We start from the raw sequence: 19,940 nt of genomic DNA, 5'->3' as shown, positions 1-19,940 counted from the left end.
AAGATTCTGTGCGTTTATCATTGAGAGCCGACCACATTTGTCGAGCGATTCTGCTGATGAGTTCATTATGCCGTCTTTCAATTGCTACTCTTACAAATTTCTCAAAAATAAGTACCTTCCTTGTTATAGGAAGGATATACCTTGTCATTGTATGTGTACTCATCACTCAACTCGGAGCCAAGTCTTGCTTGTTCATTGACCCTGCAGTTTCCCTCAATTTCGCAACGGCCAGGAAGCCTTATCGGAGTGAAATGGATCTGCCATCTCGTTAAGAGATCTGCGTCATTTCATGGCCACCTTAGAGGTTGTCGACTTCATTGTAAGGGATTTTATCGCCACCTATGTATCTATAAGTGAAAATTAGATATCCTCTTCAGGTATCGCATCACACTGCACCATTGTCACAGCGTTTATTATTGCCCTTAGTTTAAAATGAAATACGGTGTAGTAATCAGGAAGATGAAAACTGAGGAAACTCCCAGATTTTCGGAATATATATACACGTCCGCCCAACCTTCCCTCAAGCTTTGAGCCATCTGTGTACATAGTGTATACGGGCACGCCCTGTCTTTCATTATCTCGTTCCCCCTTCCTGCATTAAGATCTTACCGTAGCCGCAGCCCATGTTTGATTACTTACTTAAGATGTTCAACCTTATTGCCGCACTGCAAGCGTCATATCTTGACTGCAGATCTACTGAAAGCAAGTAAAGCGTCGCTTATAATGTTTTAAAAATTAGGTTAAGCTAAGATAGACATCGAATGGTATAGAAAAGACAGATAATAATTTGTAAGGGCATCGAGTCTCAATTGAGAACTCCTCTGTAAAGCCACCCTGTAGTGTGTTTATTACATACATATGTTTCAATGTGTAACTGTGTTCCGCTGCTAAAATTTCTTTCTGATATTCTAAGAGCCATCGTGCCTTTCATTGTTCCAATTTCATGCTTTGTTTGCATTTTTATCACCCTATAAAATTCGCTACACCATACAAAGATCATGACTATGCTTAAGACTGCCGCCTAGTAGGAGTAGATTGCCAAGTGCCATTAACTTATATACTGTATTCCATTTAAATTTATTCATACATTCTTTTGTGTGCACGTGTGAGTTAATATACCGTTATATGTATGTATAACAATCCTCAACACAGACGCCAGGAAGTGATAATAATTAGATATGAGCGCATATAAATCAGTGGTAAATTTATTGGAATGCATGTGGAATTTGTGTGTGGCAATGTGCGCGATATGTCAATTAAATATTAAAGGGAATGTGGCGAATTATTATTCAATAACTTCATAGAATTGCAGTAAATTCAACTCGAAGAGGAAATCAATAAGCAAATTTATTGTCAAAAGTACTACGAGGGTTTATCGGAAAATAAGTGACCTAAGTTGTACCTTCTGCTCAAATATGAACGAGACGTTATCAATACAACGGTCCGCGGATGACATATGGCAAAAATAAATTTTTTGTTTTTTGGTAGGACTGTTATAAGCTTACATGGTAAATTTCAGCGTGATATGTCACATAGTTTGTTTTCTGTGCTACTGTAAACAAGTCAAGCTCGAGTGTGTTCTTCGAATTTAACGATGGAAATTCAAGTTGAACAAAGAATTTGTTTGAAATTTTGTTATTCCAACAAAATTTCGGCTTCAGACGCCGAATAAGAAAGGAACTGCCGTTAGCGTGAATGGCGACCACTATCGAGCAAAGCTGGCTAAATTTTTGTTTCCAAAATGTATAAGACCCATACTACAATACAGCAGCGAGGTATGGGAATTTAAAACAACAGACATCGGCCAACTACTAATGATACTAACAATATACCTATATGTTCCCTTCCGGTGAGATGAAGGAATATATGGGATAAGATACAATCACGAGCTGGACCCATTTATACCTAATGGAAAAGCAATACGGGGGGTGCCTTTTATACGTCGAGATTAGAGAACAAAAACAAATTTTAATCATCGAAAATCACTTTATTGTTTTTCAAATATTCTCCATGAAGATCTATACACTTTTGCATGCGTTTGAACCAATTGTCGAAGCACTTTTGCCACTCTGAATGAGGTACCTCCAAAACATGCATTCAAAATGCCGCAACCGCTTTTTCAGGTGTCGAAAAACGTTGGCCTCTCAGTTTGTTTTTTACATACGGGAATAAAAAGAAGTCATTCGGTGCCAAGTCAGGACTATACGGCGGATGATCCATTAATTCGATATTTTGGGTGCTCAAAAATGCAGTTGTTTGAGCTGATGTGTGAGAGCTCGCATTGTCCTGGTGAAGAGTGATCCGTCTTTGGCGATTGGTTTTCCTAATTTCTTGGAAGACAACTGGCAAACAAATGGATGTGTACCACTCAGAATTTACTGTTCTGCGTTGTTCTAGTGATACGGTTGCGACATGTCCAGTTTTTCCGAAAAAACAGGCGACCATTTGCTTGGAAGTGCTTCGTGCGCGAACAACTTTTGCTGGATTTGGCTCATCTTGAAACATCCATACAGTCGACTGCTGTTTACTTTCGGGCTCATACGCGTAAATCCATGATTCATCACCTGTCACGACGTGTTTGTCATAGACGTGTTTCGAAGCCCCGTGATCGTATTTTTTGAGCATTACCTTCGACCAATCGACACGAGCCTTTTTTGAGCGATTGACAAATTTTGTGGGATCCAACGCGAACAAATTTTTTTGACAGTCAAATGTTTATGCAATATTGAATGTATGCTGGTCCCACAATGCCTAAGATTATCTCAATCTCACGATAGGTCACATGACGATCTTGCAATATCAGTTCGCGCACAGCATCAATGGTTTTCGGAACAACAACTGATTTTGGACGACCTTCACGAAATTCGTCTTGGAGTGAACTACGACCACGATTGAATTCACCATACCATCGATAAACACTGGTCCTTGATGGAGCTTCATCGCCAAAAAATGAATTAAGTTCATCCATGCAATGTTGCTGAGTTAATCCACGTCGAAAGTTGTAAAAAATAATCGCACGAAAATGTTCACGATTTAATTCCATTTTTGGACCGAGATGAATCTTTTAAGTTACTGTAAACCACACAAATAGCGCTGGTATTTCAAAACGTTCAGAGTACGTAGATGCCAAAAAATGTCAAACTTTGCGATACAGCTGTCAGTTGCCAGATTGCAATACCAGGGTTGCCAAATCCCGACACATAAAAGACACCCCTCGTACGCTATATAAAAGTCCAAGAATCAGATGACTGAAGCACGTCCCAAATTGTAAAACGTTGGGTTGGTGGGATCACAGCCGAGCTGCGGAAAATAGAGATCACAAACTGGAAAGGCCTAGTAGAGGTTTGATAGGAATGGAAAATCGTGGTTGTGTTGTGAAAGCAATGGTATGCACAAGACTGTAGTGCTAATGATATTGGTGATGGACGCTATATGGTCAGATTTATTGGAAAAAGTTGTAAAAAATTGGACTGATCGAAGGGCGGGCCACGGCGGGCATACATATTATATATATATATATATATACGCGATCCTCTAATTCTATTTGGAACATAGGGCGTCAAACACTCCTCTTGGCCAACGGACACGGCCAGGGATCTTAGTTTGTTCCACGATAATCCAAGTGACTTCATTTCAGCTTCTGTTCAGCGCCGCGTTTGCGAATTTCTCTACTAGTTTGTTGAAATTTCGTCATTTTTCTTTAGCGTGTGGCAAAATCATTGCTATTTTTTTGTTTTTTTTTTTCTTTCTGACGCAACGTTGACCTGGTTTGCTTGCGCGAAACAACTCAGCGGTGGTTGTAGTCCGGGGCCGGAAACTTCGCAAAATCCGACGAAGGCAGCGATTTATGATTTTTCTTACGTAATTTCCCTCAACACCAATAAACTTATTTCAATGTTCCTCCAATATTTTTTTATAATATCTTTGTAATGATTTTCCAGAACCTCTGCCAAATACGGCTTCGCAGGTTTTTGTTGAATTTTTAACACTGGATTCCAAAATGCATTGATTGGCACACATTCGGGAATTAAGGAAACGATTTTTTTAACGCTTGCAGCATTTTTTTTTCTAATTTCTGTTGCTGATAATCTTCCCAAACAAAGAATTGTATCCCTATATTACTTGACAAACAAAAAAAATTACTCAATTTCTTAAATGAAGAAATGAATAAACTAAAAAATGCAAATCAGTATATAAAGGAACTGACAGCGGAAAAAAGTACTGATTACTTTCGATGAAAATCTACAAAATACCTCAAAAGACCAACTATACAAAACTCTCCAATTAAAAAACCCAATATCTTGTGTGCAAAAAACGATAACGGAAGTCTTTGCTGATCATTTAAAAAAAACACTTAAGCCACACGAAGCACATTATGCACCACTGCTTACAGATGTTCATCAAGCTGAAAACCAGCTAATTTTGTCTTCGCCTCCTGAGACAAAATAAGTCTCCTTCAATCTTTCCTCAAAAATCTTTAACTAAGTTAACAAAAATTATAAACGCATGCTAAAATATGTGCCAATGTACCTGGCAAAAGCTCCCATGATGTACCTGGCAAAAGCTCCCATCCGATCTCCTTGCCACCTATCATATATTCTCAAAACTACTCGAAACAAAAATTCTACAGCGGTTAAAGCCTTTGATTGAAAACAAACGCCTTATACCTACTCACCAATTCGGATTTCGAGTAAAGCATTCAACAATTGAACAAGATACGTGATAGAAGAACACCACGTGATAGAAGAAGTAATCCAAAAAAAGAAAGAGTGCTCTTCTTTATTTCTTGATATTGCTCAGGCCTTCAACAAAGTATGACATGGCGAATTACTCCATAAGCTATTTAATTCATATCTAAATAACAAATATTTCAGTATCAACTACAATAGCTTTTATTCAAGCCATAAACTAATTAAAGCCGGGGTTGTACAAGTAATGCCGGAGACTTAAATAAAAAACCTAAAAGATCTTGTTCCAGAAACTAACGGCTGGCAAACAGATGTTAATTTCTGTCAGCTGTCTTCAGGTAAATATGTATTTCATGTAAATACTGTCGCATTTTATAGTAAAATAGTACCTGATAGTGTAAACTAGATGTAATAGAATGAACTGTATTTAGGTCTTTATAACACTTCAATAAAAAATAAAAAATAAAAAATAAAAACAAAAAAAAAGCAATATTACTTATACATGATATTCGAGTATTCCCATTGTAAAAAACTTCATTGTGTGTCGAATGACTTGTGAGCAAAGAGTAAATTGATGACTATATGACAAATTTTATTTTTAATTATTTTTGTATTTATTTTTATTCCTCTTTTGGTTAATATGTTTCGCTTTCAATATCTTGGAACTAACCAAACCCACAATATGTGAGTGCCTTCATTTTCATGGCTTCATTTTCTTTTTAATTCTAATATGAGCTTCTCCGGTTAGGTTACAAGTTAATGACTAATCGCATTGAAATGTGATAAGCTTTTTCTTGATGAGAATATACCATTACAATGTACAAAGCGGTCAAAGACAGAGAAGCTTAGGTAGTAGAGGAGCTTAGCTGATATATGAGCTTAGCTGGAGAGGAAATCTCTGCTCTAAGCGGCTTACTCACTAGACTTATGTAATTCTATCTGATTATTTTTCACTTCAGCATAATAGGTGTACATTTTTTATTGAATTTTTTTAAATTTAAAATTAAATATTTGGTTAATTTTGGTTACATAGTTTTGGTTATATAAAATAGCATTACATACCTACATACATCTAAAAGTTGAAATATTTTTCTATCTCATAGTCTGTAAGCATTCTGTTTGTTAATAAATAAATAAATAAATAAATATGTAGATGAATTTTCCTGCAAGAAGAACGAAGATTGTAACTGTCTCCTTTGAATAAAAAATTCTATAATTTTCCAAGATGCAAGTGTTTAACATCCTCAAAAAAGGTCCTACTCAATCCCACACCCAGTAGTCTATTTATTATTATTTCTTTTTTTTTTTGTTATTAATTAATTTAAAAAACCACGGCTTATTTATTATGCGACGCCTTTTAAATAAAACATTACAGCATAACGTACAATCGAATCCACCTCCTATTTTTAAATAAAAGAAAAAATAAATAAATTAAACGAATGCCCTCTTCGTACAATTATCTGCAGCACTGTATCCCCTGGCATCTCGAAAGCTCTAAGCAAACAAATGCCTTCAACGCTGTTTGTCCTTTCACAATACAGCCTTAGCGCTGCTCATTTTTTTAAATTGTTTGCTTTTTTTTAGTAGCCTGGCTGTCTGCCCGTTTGTTGATTTTTATGCGCAACATTTGCATTTTATAATGTTATTTATCTACACATACATACATACATAAATTTCATGCCGGTGCCATTGCTTCGGCCGCTCATTCGTCAGTTGTTGATTATTCATTTTATTTTTGTTTTGATTATTATTTTTATTTTTTACATTTGTACATGTACCATACATACATATGTATTTATGTACATTAGGGGCTGTGTTGCGAAAAAATGTATAGTCCCCCACACTTAGTTGAAAAGCTTACTTCGCGAAATTTTTAGCGTCAACGAAATTTCCGCCCCATTCAAGCTCCACTAAGGGGTCAAAATGGCGTTTGTTTCGTAAGTTGTTTATTTATGATCCGATTTCTATGTGTAAATACTTTTTTGAGTACTAGTTACATATAGTACTGGTATATATGTAATATAATATGTAATATTTTAAGCAAAAAAATGTATCACTTACTGAAATAATTAATTATTGTAATTATATTTTTTTATTTAAGTTAATTTTTTTTTATAAGAGCATTCATGATGGAAAGATTAAATTCAACTTTGGCGTAAAAGTTGAAATAATTGAGTGCACTGATCGATATTAGTAGAATACTATAGATCCATATGGTGTTAAAAGGATATTCACATCTACATATATATGGTACGAGATAGGGTACTAACATTAGCGATAATCATTAATCCCGGGTCAACATTATCTTAGAAAGTTATACAGAAGGAGATGGGGATGCCAATATTAACGCTAATTTTTGGTATCAGAAGCTCAGTATATGCTTAATGTGGTCTCGAAATATCAGAATTGGTCCCGATATCAACTTTTATTACTATCCCGATCACTTATTAAAATATTTGTCATTTGAAGTTATGGTATATTTTAAATGAAGTACCGAAATTTCGAGACTGCTCCCGAGATAAAACATTCGTAAGTTCAGTAAAAATCGAGACAGGAAAACACAGTACCTTTTCGACGCTATCTGAGCGATATCTACTATTTTTGGCTGATAAGATCGATCTTACGCCCATAGTTTCATTTGGAAGGAGATTTTATGCCAAATTTCCATTGTGTGGGCAATAGAGTAATCCGGAGCGCATTCGAAGAAATTTTACAATCATTTTTTTTACCGATGGGTCCAATAATGAAATGGGTTTTGGAGGCAGATGTTACTTAAGCAATAGTAATAAGTATCATTACGCTATGGCAGGAATGGCAACTGTTTTTCAAACGAATATTTTTGCCATTTTCAAAGTAGCAGAATGGATAACTGAGAGGAGATGGAGCGGGAAAGAGATGGGAAACAATCAAGCTGCACTGGAGGCCTTGGAGAACGCGAAGTAAATCTTAAAGATTTTTCTAGAATGACAATGAAATTGCCAATGAATTGGATCAGCGGTTGCCCCAAAGGGATCCGAGCCAATAGTCGGAATCTGTACTGCAGTAATCATGAATTGTATGAGTGATTATGTATGCAATTTACATAACGAACGATGGTCTAGTCTAGAACGCTTCAGAACTGCAAAGTGTTTTGTGACAATCCCGAACAGAAAACTGTACAACTTTTTTCTAAAACTTGGCAGAACAGATGTTCGGTTGATGGTAGGTATTATTACAAAACACAACCCATGAGGTTAGCATTTGACCACTATTGAAATCATTGAGGACCTGATTTGTCTGTCTTGATTAGAGAAAGTGCATAGCACTGAGCATTTTCTAGACGCCTTTATTAAAGCAAGGCTACGAATTTTGGGTGCCGATGTCATGAGAATTAGTAATATTAGTTCTTTCAAACTGAAGGATATTTTCAGATTTGCCGAAGAATCTGGACATTTCTCACATCTCTATCTCTCTCCACTATATCCGTCTTTGTCTCTTTCTATCCTATTCTTTCTCTCTGCCTACCCTTTTACCTTCCTGAACTTTGATTCCAATGGGCTTTTCAGCCTGAATGTTTTAGGAGTTATCATTCTCTCGGTGCTTTTTGGCTCGCTTTTTTTTCAAATTTCCATTTCAAAAGTTTAGTAGACATCGATCAGGCTCTAGCATTTACTTTCATTTCTTAAAATTTGTATTCGCACCGAAAACACGAATGCGAGTCCAGAACAGTGAAATCTTACGATTTATTAGGTTAGGACCAATAGGAAATTGAGGCATTTATTGAGGCCTCATATTCCAATGGAAAATAAAAGGAATACTGATGATGATCAAAACCAGTCGGTCGCTTCTGTAAACATTCTTGTTCAAGTTCTCGTTTGAAATTGTCGATTTGACGTCACAATGGCGCCACTTTTAAAATTAACCGAATTAATCAATAATTATGGTAGTCAACTGACGTATTATATTCCATCTGTATACGATCACACGATTGAAAGGGCTCCTGATCTCAAATATTGTCGATCATCAATCGCCTTGGCCTTGAGATTATGACAAGAAACATTTTGTTTCTTATAATCCTTCGGACTCCAAATAAAAGCGAGTAGATTTCAAGCGCTTCGAGAGAGCTGAATGGATACGCAGAGCACTCAAAACGCGCCTTTATATTCCCAACTTGTTCATTTGGTCCAGTCATAGCTGAAAATAGAATAGAATAATTATTTATCAATAATAAAAAAATTCTGTGTATACACTATTCTTCTCATGAATATGGGCTACGAAACTTTGCTTTCGCTGACCAACCAGGTGATTATTAGAGCCAATGTGTTGAAACTCGAATTGTCGACTTTTGAATTCTACACTACCAAGCACTCCTCATGTCAAAATATTAGTTTGGGGAAAAATAAGTCTACAATTTTATCGGTAGATGGCTGTAGTGATCGATATCTCGTAAAGTATCGGTCAAACAATTTAAAGTTCAAAACATCGCTGTCAAAACACTAAAAACATATTGTGCTGTTTGTTTGTTCCACTCAGTTGTGAGTTACAGGGTGTTAACAGTGGAAGTCAACAAAGAGAAAATTCGGTACATTTTACAGTTTTTCTTTGATAAAGACGAAAATGCAAACCAGATCGCTGAAATTGTGAAGGATGCTTATGGTGACGATACTGTAACAGTTAATTACGTGCAATTTTGGTTTCATCGATTCCAGTCAGGCATTTTTGTTATAAAAAAAAATGTCGATAATGTCGATAAAATCACAGAAATAATCGACGTTGACCGGCATGTTAGTAGTCGAAGCATCGCCCAGGAGGTAAAGATCGACCGTAAAACAATTTTAAACCATTTGCTCAAAAATTTTACACAAAAATCATGGACTTATTTTTCCCAAACTAATATCAAGTTTTGCAATGGGCCCACTTTGAAAATAAAATGATTTTGACTGGTTTAAGGGGGGGCTGGGCGAACATTTCAACTTTAAGTAAGCACTCCAACCAGGAGCGTTTTAGGAAATTGTTCCTTTTAATGCAAACCGCCCCGACCTAACGTACGTGCACACTTTTATATATAAAAGTAAATATTTTTTTCCAACTCATCTTTTCTCATTTTTCTTCCTTTTCTACTCTTTCAAATTACAGATGAGAACCCAGCAGCTATGCAAAAAAGCAGTGCCGGCTCATTGCGCACGACAACAACTACAATCACAGCAACAAAGTATAGAACAAATATGATGCTCATGCTTTTGGTGGCAACAATAATATTAAAAACACTAATGACAAGAGCAAATCTAATAACGAGAACAACAGCAGACACACCGATGATGAGCGCCAATTGTGAAGTGTGTCGGTGGCAGTGCAAGAAAGAAGCAGTGAATGGTCATCAAAAGCAGCAGGCAAAACAACAAAACAATCGGCATCAGCATCAGCATCAGCAATAGCAATTCCAATTGCAACATCTTTTGTTGTATTCTTCGCAATGTCTCAAGCAGCAGACGTTGTTGTTTGTTTTTATTGTTGTTGTTTTTGTTTTTGCTTTATTCTTACGTTAGTAACAAGTTTAGCTGTATTGGACGTTATTGTTGCTCCCCATGCCTTTGCTCATATCATTGCTGCCACAGCCGCTGGCCCCTCTGTCACGATGATAACAAGTACTGCACCAACAGCAGCAACAATAAAAATACTAGATATGTCAGGTGCCAGCTTCTGCATACCGGATAATATACTTGTCAGTGCCAGTTGCAACTTTCTCACCAAAACCAACATCAGCAGCAGCACCAGCAATGGCAGCAATAACAGCAACAAAAACAGCTATATTGGCGTAATCATTAGAAATAGCTAGAGTATTCGAAACAGGATTACTGGCATCCTCATTAGCGTCCCGACCATCCGCAATTGCCATGAATTCTCTAGCTTTCCCTCGTGCACACCACAACCATCCAAGCACTCCGCCCAGCCTCCTAATTGTAATGTGGCATCACACTACGGTTATTGTGGCTGCCACCGCCGCTGCGCTCCTCTTAAGCTGTTGCATGTTGCTTGCAATTTATTGCCGCATTGTTCATCAGCGCTGAGGTATTTCATGAGAGAAATTTGCGCACACAGCTTCTACTGGTGGCAGCGACGGCTAAGTTTGCTGCAGCGGCATGCACTGGGAAACATAATACCAGATGACGCCGCAGCAAATAACTAAGGTTGTGCTGGCCACCAATCATCTAGCCAGTAAGTCAGTCAGCGAGGCAGTCAGTAGAGCAGTAAGGCAGCCACACATCCAACAACAAGTATCATTGAGGTATTTCCTTTGTCTGGTCGCAATAACAGTGTGCATGTAGTGGTGGAAGACGTTGTCGCGCGCGTATGTATTGACTTACATTGCGCTGAAGACACGGTGATTACTAGGCAATAACTTCTACTGTTGTTCTTGTCCTTATGGACGTTGGTTATTTTGAATGCTGATTGCTTGCCTTCGGGAGTGAGGTAAGTAATTGGGATGGAATGGAGTGAAACAGGGAATTCAAAAATTTGCGAAAAACAAAGAAACTCAAATCGTATCAAATAAAGTAAATAAAGAAAATAAAAATAAATGAGGCAATGTGTTCCGTAGGGAAACAAAGGAAACAAGTGAGTGTTCTACATTAAGTAAAGCTCATAAATATTTCCGTTTTTACTTGGTAAACAACAGGCAATAAGCAAATACAAAAACATGCAAAGTATTTGAAAATATTTAAAATATGTAAATACAGTTCCTCAAAAAATTTATCGAATTTTGGTGGCAGACATTTACTACATTTTTCCGCCTAGGTTAGGTTAGGTTAAACTAGTTGCCCAAAGAGTAAGCACACTTAGACGAACAAATCAAATTCATCCTTTGTGATGCCAATGCGAAGAAAGTAAGGTGGAGGAAGGCCGATGGGACGAAAGGGAAGAGAGGAAGAGGGATAATGGGAAGAAAGGGGGTTGAGTATTTGCAGATCACAAACGTCAACCAAGGCCTTCTATATCAGCAGTGAGAACAAAGATGCCTATATCTTAGCCGCGCTAGAGCAGTATAACTAGGGGAAGGTGCTGAGTTGTATTCCTCGCAGATAGTGTCCTGTGAGAAATTCGAGAGCTGAGATTTTGTCAACCTCCGAAGATTGCTCGAATACCTTCGATCCACACGTGGCCAGAAGGATTTCGCGACCTTACAAGTTTGTGTCCTTGCTTAGCACGCGCCGAGTGGGCGCGAAGACCATCTTTCCAGGAGTAGACGGCAGGTGATCAAGGAGATCCCAATCCTCTCCTTTCACCTTGAAATTACCTCACAGGTCCCTTGCGTGGCGGGCTCATCCGCTTCGCAGCTTCCCGCAATGTCGCTATGGCCAGGAACCCAGGCTCCGCAAGGTTATATTTACCTTTTTATATCGAAATACTTAAACTAATTCCAATAATATTTTCTAAAATATACTCAAACTCTCATATACAATATATTGCTCCATCTCTTCTTTTGTGTAAATGTTTACCCATGGATCCCAAACTGCAGCGTTTCTTATAGTAATTTGGCTGCTAAATCGAAGGCGCAGGTTTAAATTCCCTTGATTTACTTGTTTCCGAATAAATGCTTAAGCCTTAATTTCCACCAAAAATGGAAAGTGTTAAGTCTATCGGGACATATGCGAACCAAAAAACCTCGCATAGATAAAAGGAATCACATTCACAATTTCCATAAATCTCGCGCTTTTAGCGCCAGATAACGGCACTAGTTTATTTTCTTCCATAACACTGTGGAACAAATTCAGGTTAGCAAAAATTAGGCCCATTCTGAGAGTGGCGGGTGAAAATAGTTCGAAATCGGAGCAAAATTGTTTATATGGTTTTTTGGCTATAACTCGTCGACTAATTGATATTTTTTCAATCTGTAAAAGCCAAATTATTGTTAGAGACCTGTGCAACAATTAATAGGACTATGAATAAGTTCGTGCGGTTTTTTCGAAATTTGAAACTTTATTGACGTAAAATGGTTACAAATTTAATATTCAAAATATTGTCCATCGCTTACTACTACTTTTTCCCATCTTTCACAATTCACGGATTCCCTTTGTGAAAAATTCGGTCGGTTTTGCCGCAATCCACGAATCGATCCATTTTTTGACTTCATCGTAATTACGGAAGTGCTGGTCAGCCAGGCCATGTTGCATCGATCGGAAGAGATAGTAATCGGATGGCGCAAGGTCTGGACTATACGGCGGGTGGGGTAGGACATCCCATTTGAGCGTTTCTAAGTATGTTTTGACCACTTGTGCAACATGTGGCCGAGCATTGTCATGTTGCAAAATAACTTTGTCGTGTCTATCGGCGTATTGCGGCCGTTTTTCTCGCAGTGCTCGGCTCAAACGCATCAATTGTCGTCGGTAGACATCCCCCGTAATCGTTTCATTCGGTTTCAGTAGCTCATAATACACAACACCCAGCTGGTCCCACCAGATACACAGCATAACCTTCAGGCCATGAATATTCTGCGCCGACGTCGATGTTGAAGCATGGCCAGGGTATCCATACGTTGCCCGACGTTTTGGATTGTCGTAATGGACCCACTTTTCATCGCCAGTCACAATTCGATGCAAAAAACCCTTTCTTTTGTGCCGTTGAAGCAGTTGTTCGCATGCCATAAAACGGCGTTCAACGTCTCTTGGCTTCAATTCATACGGCACCCAATGGCCTACCTTTCGGATCATTCCCATGGCTTTTAAACGTTTGGAAATGGTTGATTGATCAACTCCCAAAGTTTTTGCAACCTCTTCTTGCGTTTGAGCCGGATCTTGATCGAGCAATTCCTCCAATTCGGTATCCATGAACTTTGGCGGCGCACCCTCGCGTTCTTCGTCTTCCAAGCCAAAATCACCACTTTTAAAGCGTGCAAACCACTTCTGGCACGTTCGCTCAGATAGAGCATGCTCACCATAAACTTCCACCAAGATACGATGACTTTCGGCTGCTTTTTTCTTCATATTAAAATAATGAAGAAGAATTCCCCGCAAAAACACATTATTTGGCACGAAATTCGACATTTTCAAGTGTGGTAAAAATATTGTTGTTTACGCTTCAAATAAAAAACTTATACTGACGTTTGTGCCTTACGACAGTAGCTCTCCAATGAATGTTTGGAAATGTGGATCGATGGAATAATAATCAAGTTACGCCATCTGTTGTAAAACCGCACGAACTTATTCATAGTCCTATTACAATTTTTGAAAAAATTGATTTCGAAAATTTTTGTGGTACTTATGAAACAATATACTGAAAATCGGCATTTGACTGCAAACTTCGAAGGCCGATTAAAAAAAAAATCGAACTAACATAAAAAAACGGCGCAATACGGGTCTTCTTATTTCGCCTCTATTTTCACCCGCCACTCTCAGAATGGACCTAATTTTTGCTAACCTGAATTTGTTCCACAGTGTAATCTGCGTATATATGTTAATAACTATGTACAGAATGGTCCGCTTGCCATAGGATTTTTTGTATTTTGAAGCTGGAAGTTTCTTTTTTACAAAAATTGTATAAACTTACTTACAAACCATGACTTCGGAAGAGCCTTGATCGCGGCTTGACTATCGAAAAATATGTTAATAGCTCCCTCGCTCCCACATTCCCAAGTATTTTGCCGAGCTCAGAGACTTCTTGACCAATATTGACAACTTTTTCATTTTGTTTAATTTTAATAACCGTTTTATGAAAATATAGTAAATTCTACTACACAAACTATAGGCGCCATCGATTCGCTACTTCTCTGCTCGCTATCTCTGGCTCACTTGATGAGAAATTTGCATGTTAAAGCAACAACAGAGTTATCGAGCAAGATTCGCTGCTAGCGAACATGGTTATACCTCATAAATTCACTATTTTCAATGCTACTAACTCTCTTTCAAACGCGTTTAATTAGACCGCGTTCACACTGGGAGACTTTTGTTGTTGCCCTGCGAATTCTTTTTTAGTGTTGCCTGTCGTGTTCACATTTCTTGCAATTGTTAGTCGGAAATGTCACAATTGTTTTAGTCAGACAGAAAAGAACGACAAGGCAAAGGATGTTGAGAGATCATGAGCATCACAATTAACGAGCTGAAACAGCAAATGTTTACCTGTATAAACGCAGTCTTACTTATAATCATTAAGCGCTTCCAGACAAATGTAATTTTTGGAAGCTCTTTACCAGTGTCATCAACACACTTTTTTTATACCAGTTGCCTCCTCTTTTCGCCAATTGCTCACTTAAATTCCATTTTAAAGCTTTGAGGAAATTACAGAAAAAAAGCAGAACTTAACAAATTCCCATCAAAGCTTCAAACTTTTTAATTAGAGTTTTCAAAAAAATTTCACGTATGTCAATTCATAAAACAAAGCAGAAACAAATAATTGGCTAGAATAATTCTGTTAGGTGTTTGGCCGAGCTCGTCTTCCTATTTGTAGCGTTCGTCTTGATGTTGTTTCACAAATGGAGGGACCTACTGTTTTAAGCCGACTCTGAATGGCAAATGTTTGTTCTTGAGGAGCTTTTTTATGGCAAAAATACACTCTGAGGCTTCCCATTGCCTGTCAAATGGTGATCGCTATTAGAAAACAAATTTTTCTATCATTTTTCCGTTTCATGCACAGAGATTCGAGTCGATGCACTTCCAAATGTTAGATATGCACCAACCAATTCGGCTACGGTGGACGATGTTATGATTAGACAGTTAATACAAATGGTATTTCACCAATGACTTAAGTCTGATCATATAATATTTTCAGGAGCTTATCTATGCCGGCGCCACCTGCAGAGTATAGTTTTATTGGAGGCATTTCTTTGTAAGTAGATAAATATATTTATATAAATATCTTGACTCCAGGGCTACCAGTTCAGGAATCTTCTCAGATATATTGTATGAAAATTAACACAAATTCTGAGTAGTCGGATGAGCGAATTAGAGTTTTGTAAACCATAAAAACAACCTTTCAAATCCCCTGTTTTAAGTTTTAAAAATGTGTAAGATTCTTATGTTTTCTGATAAATATTTATAGCTTTGAGGTTTAAAATGATGCCTTCACAAAGTACTCTTTTCATGGACTCAATGATGAGGCTACGGTCAGAACAATCAGACTTTTATTATTCAACTCCATTAGTCTGCCACGCATTATTTTCGCTGATCCGCTTCGAGGAGCGCCTTTCATCCAATTTAGCGGAAGATGAAGTGTGGATTGGGTTTTGTTGAAAAAAAAGAATTTATAGTATCTATACTTGGGGAAAGACAACTTCAAAGGTGACAAACGGCCATCACTAAAAGAACTAAAAAACTGCTAAAGTTTGTCGAGGAGAAAAAAAATGACCTTTCATCACTGCTAGCCAAGAGGATTAACGTTTGAAGATCGTAAGTGTTAATGACTTGTTTGTTTGTCAGCTCACCTAACCAACTAACCATGCTTGGACCCAAACATCGATTTAGGTTGAAAACTCCTAAGCTGGTGTTACTCTATTGCCTCACATATTTCATACGATTTGTTATTTTTCCCAACTGGCCACTTTCGGTGATATTTATTTGAGAAGCACAATGAAAATAAAACTTTGCAAAGTAAAGCAAATAGGAGAAGAAGGATATGCCTAAAAGAATCTTCAAATATAAGAGCGAAGAAAAAATAAGAGTAAATAATAGAAATAATTCGGTGAATGTGAAAACCGAAGAAATGTTTAATAAAATTAAATAAGGAAATTCAAAAAAAATCAACACAAAGCTTGTCGTATGCAAGAATGTAATTTTAAATAGAAAATTGAAGAAATTGTAAAACAATGAATAAGAGGCACACATACCCACACACACACAAACACTGCAGACAAACAGACTTAGAATTAAATTTAAAAAAATATGGTTATATTTATGTGGTCCTACTTATATATAGCAGATAAGTCCAACGAAAATAACATATACACACATTCATGCATACATACACAATTGCATGTAAGCACTACATTGTATTTATAGTGGTTAAGGCAAAGAAAATGAGAACAAACCAAAAGATAGCAACAACTCTAGCATTAAGTGCAAAGCAAAAATGAATTGAACTAAAAAATTCAAAATGCGTGTAAACATATGAAATAAAATGAAAAAAAAGAAAAAATTGAAATAAATTAAATAAATGGAAATAAATTAAAAACTGCTCGATAAAAATAGGAAATTGAAGAAATTCATTTAATGAAAGAGTAATTCAATGAATAAAGGCAAACTAAAGGTTATAAAGGTACGGTATGCACTTGACTGAGTTAATGCAATCGTTGAAAAAGCGTGCTCATGTGTGCGTGCGGGCGCGTGTGAGAGTGTTTGTGGTCAACTGCATTCAAAGGCGAGTACGCACAAACAGCAAACATTTTTTGTAAAAGTAACAAATGTTCGGGCAAGTGTGCTGCTGCGTATACGTAACTTGAGCTGTGCAACTGCATATACACACGCACGCATACTTGTATGTGCGTGCAATATAATGGTATGCACTTTTGTTTTTGCTAAGCAGTAAATTTAATTTCCATTACCATCATGCTTTGGTTTGAAGATTTATTTTTTTTTTTTTCTCTTTTTCCTTTTTTTTGTAGCTAACCATCAACAAATAACGAATTTAATTGGAAAATTGCATTTCGACATCATTTAACGGTTTTGTGCAAAACATTGGCATTTCAATGGCATGTATTGCAAAAATATGCATAGAAAAACCACAAGTTCGTTTATTTTCGTACTGGTCGATAGAAATTGCAAATATGTAATTCAAAATATTTTTTTTTTTGATTTGTTATCGCAGCGAAACTTAATCTCGTTGCAGCATTTTTCACGCAGTGCAAAAACGTAAAATCACACAGAAAACCAAAAAAAAAAAACACACACAACTAATGTGTTAATGCCAATTACGAGTGAAACAAGTCAAAAAATATGCATATAAAGGGTATTTCAAAAGGGAGCCAAAATTTTTATTTGCGTACTTTTCGTTTACTTTAACTTTTTAACTTCTTTATTTTTTTATTATTTTATATATTTTTATTATTAAATAAGTATTATGAGGGAATTGCGTGTTACATGTTTCGACCTGAAAAATCTATTTTACCCACTTCATGAATTCAGAGTATTCCTCTGAGTCCAACTTCCTCAATAAATTTTACTAGTTATTTGTCCTATTTTTTTTTTTATATAGTTATATAATATAGTATATATAGTTTTATTTCCTTCTCTGACAAAATATGTTTACGCAGGGGTCTGTGCCGCTTACTCATCACATATTTGGACACAATACCTGCGCTAATTTTGTGGTTTCATCTCCTTCCTTACGGAACTTCGGAGGTTCCGTAGGCGTTTATTCCCAGTTTAGTAAGACGATGATTCAGTCCACAATGCCGTGTAAAAATTCCCGTGAATTCTTATTATTATCATTCTTACTACCCCAAATTTCTTATATTATTTTCAAATCGGTTTTCGTTTTCCCTGAACGTATTTTGTACAGCGTACAAAAGCGTACCTTTTCTTCTCAGTCAAAGAAAAGTTGACAGCTGATTTATTCTTCCTATTGAGGAGAATCTCTTTTGCCAAGAAATTGAGTAGTAAAGTTCTCGCTCAACGAACATTAACTTCATTTTCTAAGTATCGGTTTTTGTTCTTGTAGTAGCATAAATATAACTCACGCATGTACGGGGATTGCTGCATGAGTGCCAGTCCTTGGCCTGATATAAATCCGGCCGGAAACGCAGAACCGACTGTCGTGGAAACGTAGAAGTCTCTCATCATGCCTGCCCTTTATGTGGCCCAGTAGCTTGGTCGATAACAAACATCTGATAAGCGGCCTTGGATTGCTCGAGAAACATATTTCACCGAAGATGGAGGGACCTAAAGTTTTAATCCAACTTCGAACGGCAGATGATTTTTTATGACGAGCTTTTTTCATGACAGAAATATACTCGGAGGTTTGCCCATTCCTACCGAGAAGCGAATGCTATAGGAATAAACATTTCGTATCATTTGGTATTTCATGCCCGGAGATACGAATCGGGGCACTTACAAATGGTAGTTTCGCATCAGCCCATTCATCTACGTTAGCCGCCACAGACATCACTGCAGTGAATAAAGATCCTGCAGCTCGGATAACTTGATCAGGCCGCTCGAAGGCACAAGTGCTCCAGCTCTGAAAGTATTCCATGGTGTTGTTGTCAATGTTGTAGCAGCATAAAGTATTCCATGTAGTCTCCGCGGGTAGGAGCAAAGTAAGACCAAAACCATTTACAAGGAAAAGATTAGGTGGAGAAGGACTTGGCGTCAATACACTAGCACGAGAAACTTTGCTGAACTGTTCGAAAATTGCTTAAGCAATATCGCGCCCATCAAGAACAAGAATAACGAAAGGCAGCTGATTTCTTTTTCTTATTGAGCCAGCTGATTTTTCAATTGTCATTAAAGCAACTAAGAAGATTTACGATAAAGCCAAGTCAAAGCTGATGTATCATAATCAAAGCAAAGGTTTTAACGGAATTCTTGGTTTATTTGAAAGATCCAAGTATGCGATTATACGTCTGTGTATATGCAATATTTTTTTTGTCGACTACAAAGGTTTTACGTTTACATTTCGTGGTTAGTTTCATGACAGAAGAGACTTAAATATTGTGGTCCAACTCGAACGCATTGGATACGGCAGCCATTTCTATTTTTATGTTGCTTTAGTATTAAATTATCTACTCTCTTTCTCGCGAAATTAACCCTAGAATGTAATCTGAAAGTCCGTAACAAAATACCCTGTACAATTGGCGCGTACACGTTTAGTTTGGTATCTCGGCCATATACCAGCTCCTTTCGACTTGTGATGTACGTCTTGAAGTTGTTCCACAAATGGAGAAGCATACAGTTTTATACCGGTCTGAACGGCATATGGTTTTTTACGAGCAGATTATTCAAAGCAAAAATATACTTGTAGATTTGGTATCCCATACCGAGGGGCGGCCGCTATTAGAAAACATATTTCACGGATTTCTAGCCCGGGACCTACCGACCGTTAGGCACGCACAAATCATTCGGCTTCAATTACTCGTATGGAATATGATATCGCTTAAATGCCCACCACGGCTTCACGGGGGCTTCATGGGGCCACGGATCCAATAAGTGGGGATCCTTAACTTGAACAACGGTCCAAGTTATGCTATCATGTTGAGTTCATTGGCCGATTGCGGTTTATTTACAAAGATCTCCAACTGCAAAAAGACTCGCAAAAAGGTATCTTGCGGGGTCTAATCATACGAGCTTTGTG

General features: G+C 37.3%; 1 protein-coding gene across 3 annotated transcripts in view; it reads left to right on the top strand.

Moving 5' to 3' along the window:
* Positions 1–16,829, top strand: part of LOC128864453 (uncharacterized) — a 72,363-nt gene extending 55,534 nt beyond the window's left edge. Inside the window, exons 6-8 of one of the 3 annotated variants that reach the window (XR_008454687.1) lie at positions 9,804–11,138; positions 15,699–16,045; positions 16,121–16,829. Coding sequence is in view for 1 of the 3 variants with exons in the window: in XM_054104117.1 (XP_053960092.1) it covers positions 9,804–10,102 (299 nt within the window). In the remaining 2 variants the exon portion in view is untranslated. Of the gene's footprint in view, positions 1–9,803; positions 12,541–15,698 lie in introns of those variants that run through there. The other 2 variants (XR_008454686.1, XM_054104117.1) reach the window with 2 other exon arrangements.
* The last annotated feature ends 3,111 nt before the right edge of the window (positions 16,830–19,940 follow it).

This window comes from Anastrepha ludens, chromosome 5 (assembly GCF_028408465.1).
Source record: "Anastrepha ludens isolate Willacy chromosome 5, idAnaLude1.1, whole genome shotgun sequence".
NCBI classification, from domain to species: Eukaryota; Metazoa; Arthropoda; class Insecta; order Diptera; family Tephritidae; genus Anastrepha; species Anastrepha ludens.
Note: the sequence above shows the minus strand (reverse complement) of the source record. Positions and strands in the feature narration are given on the sequence as shown.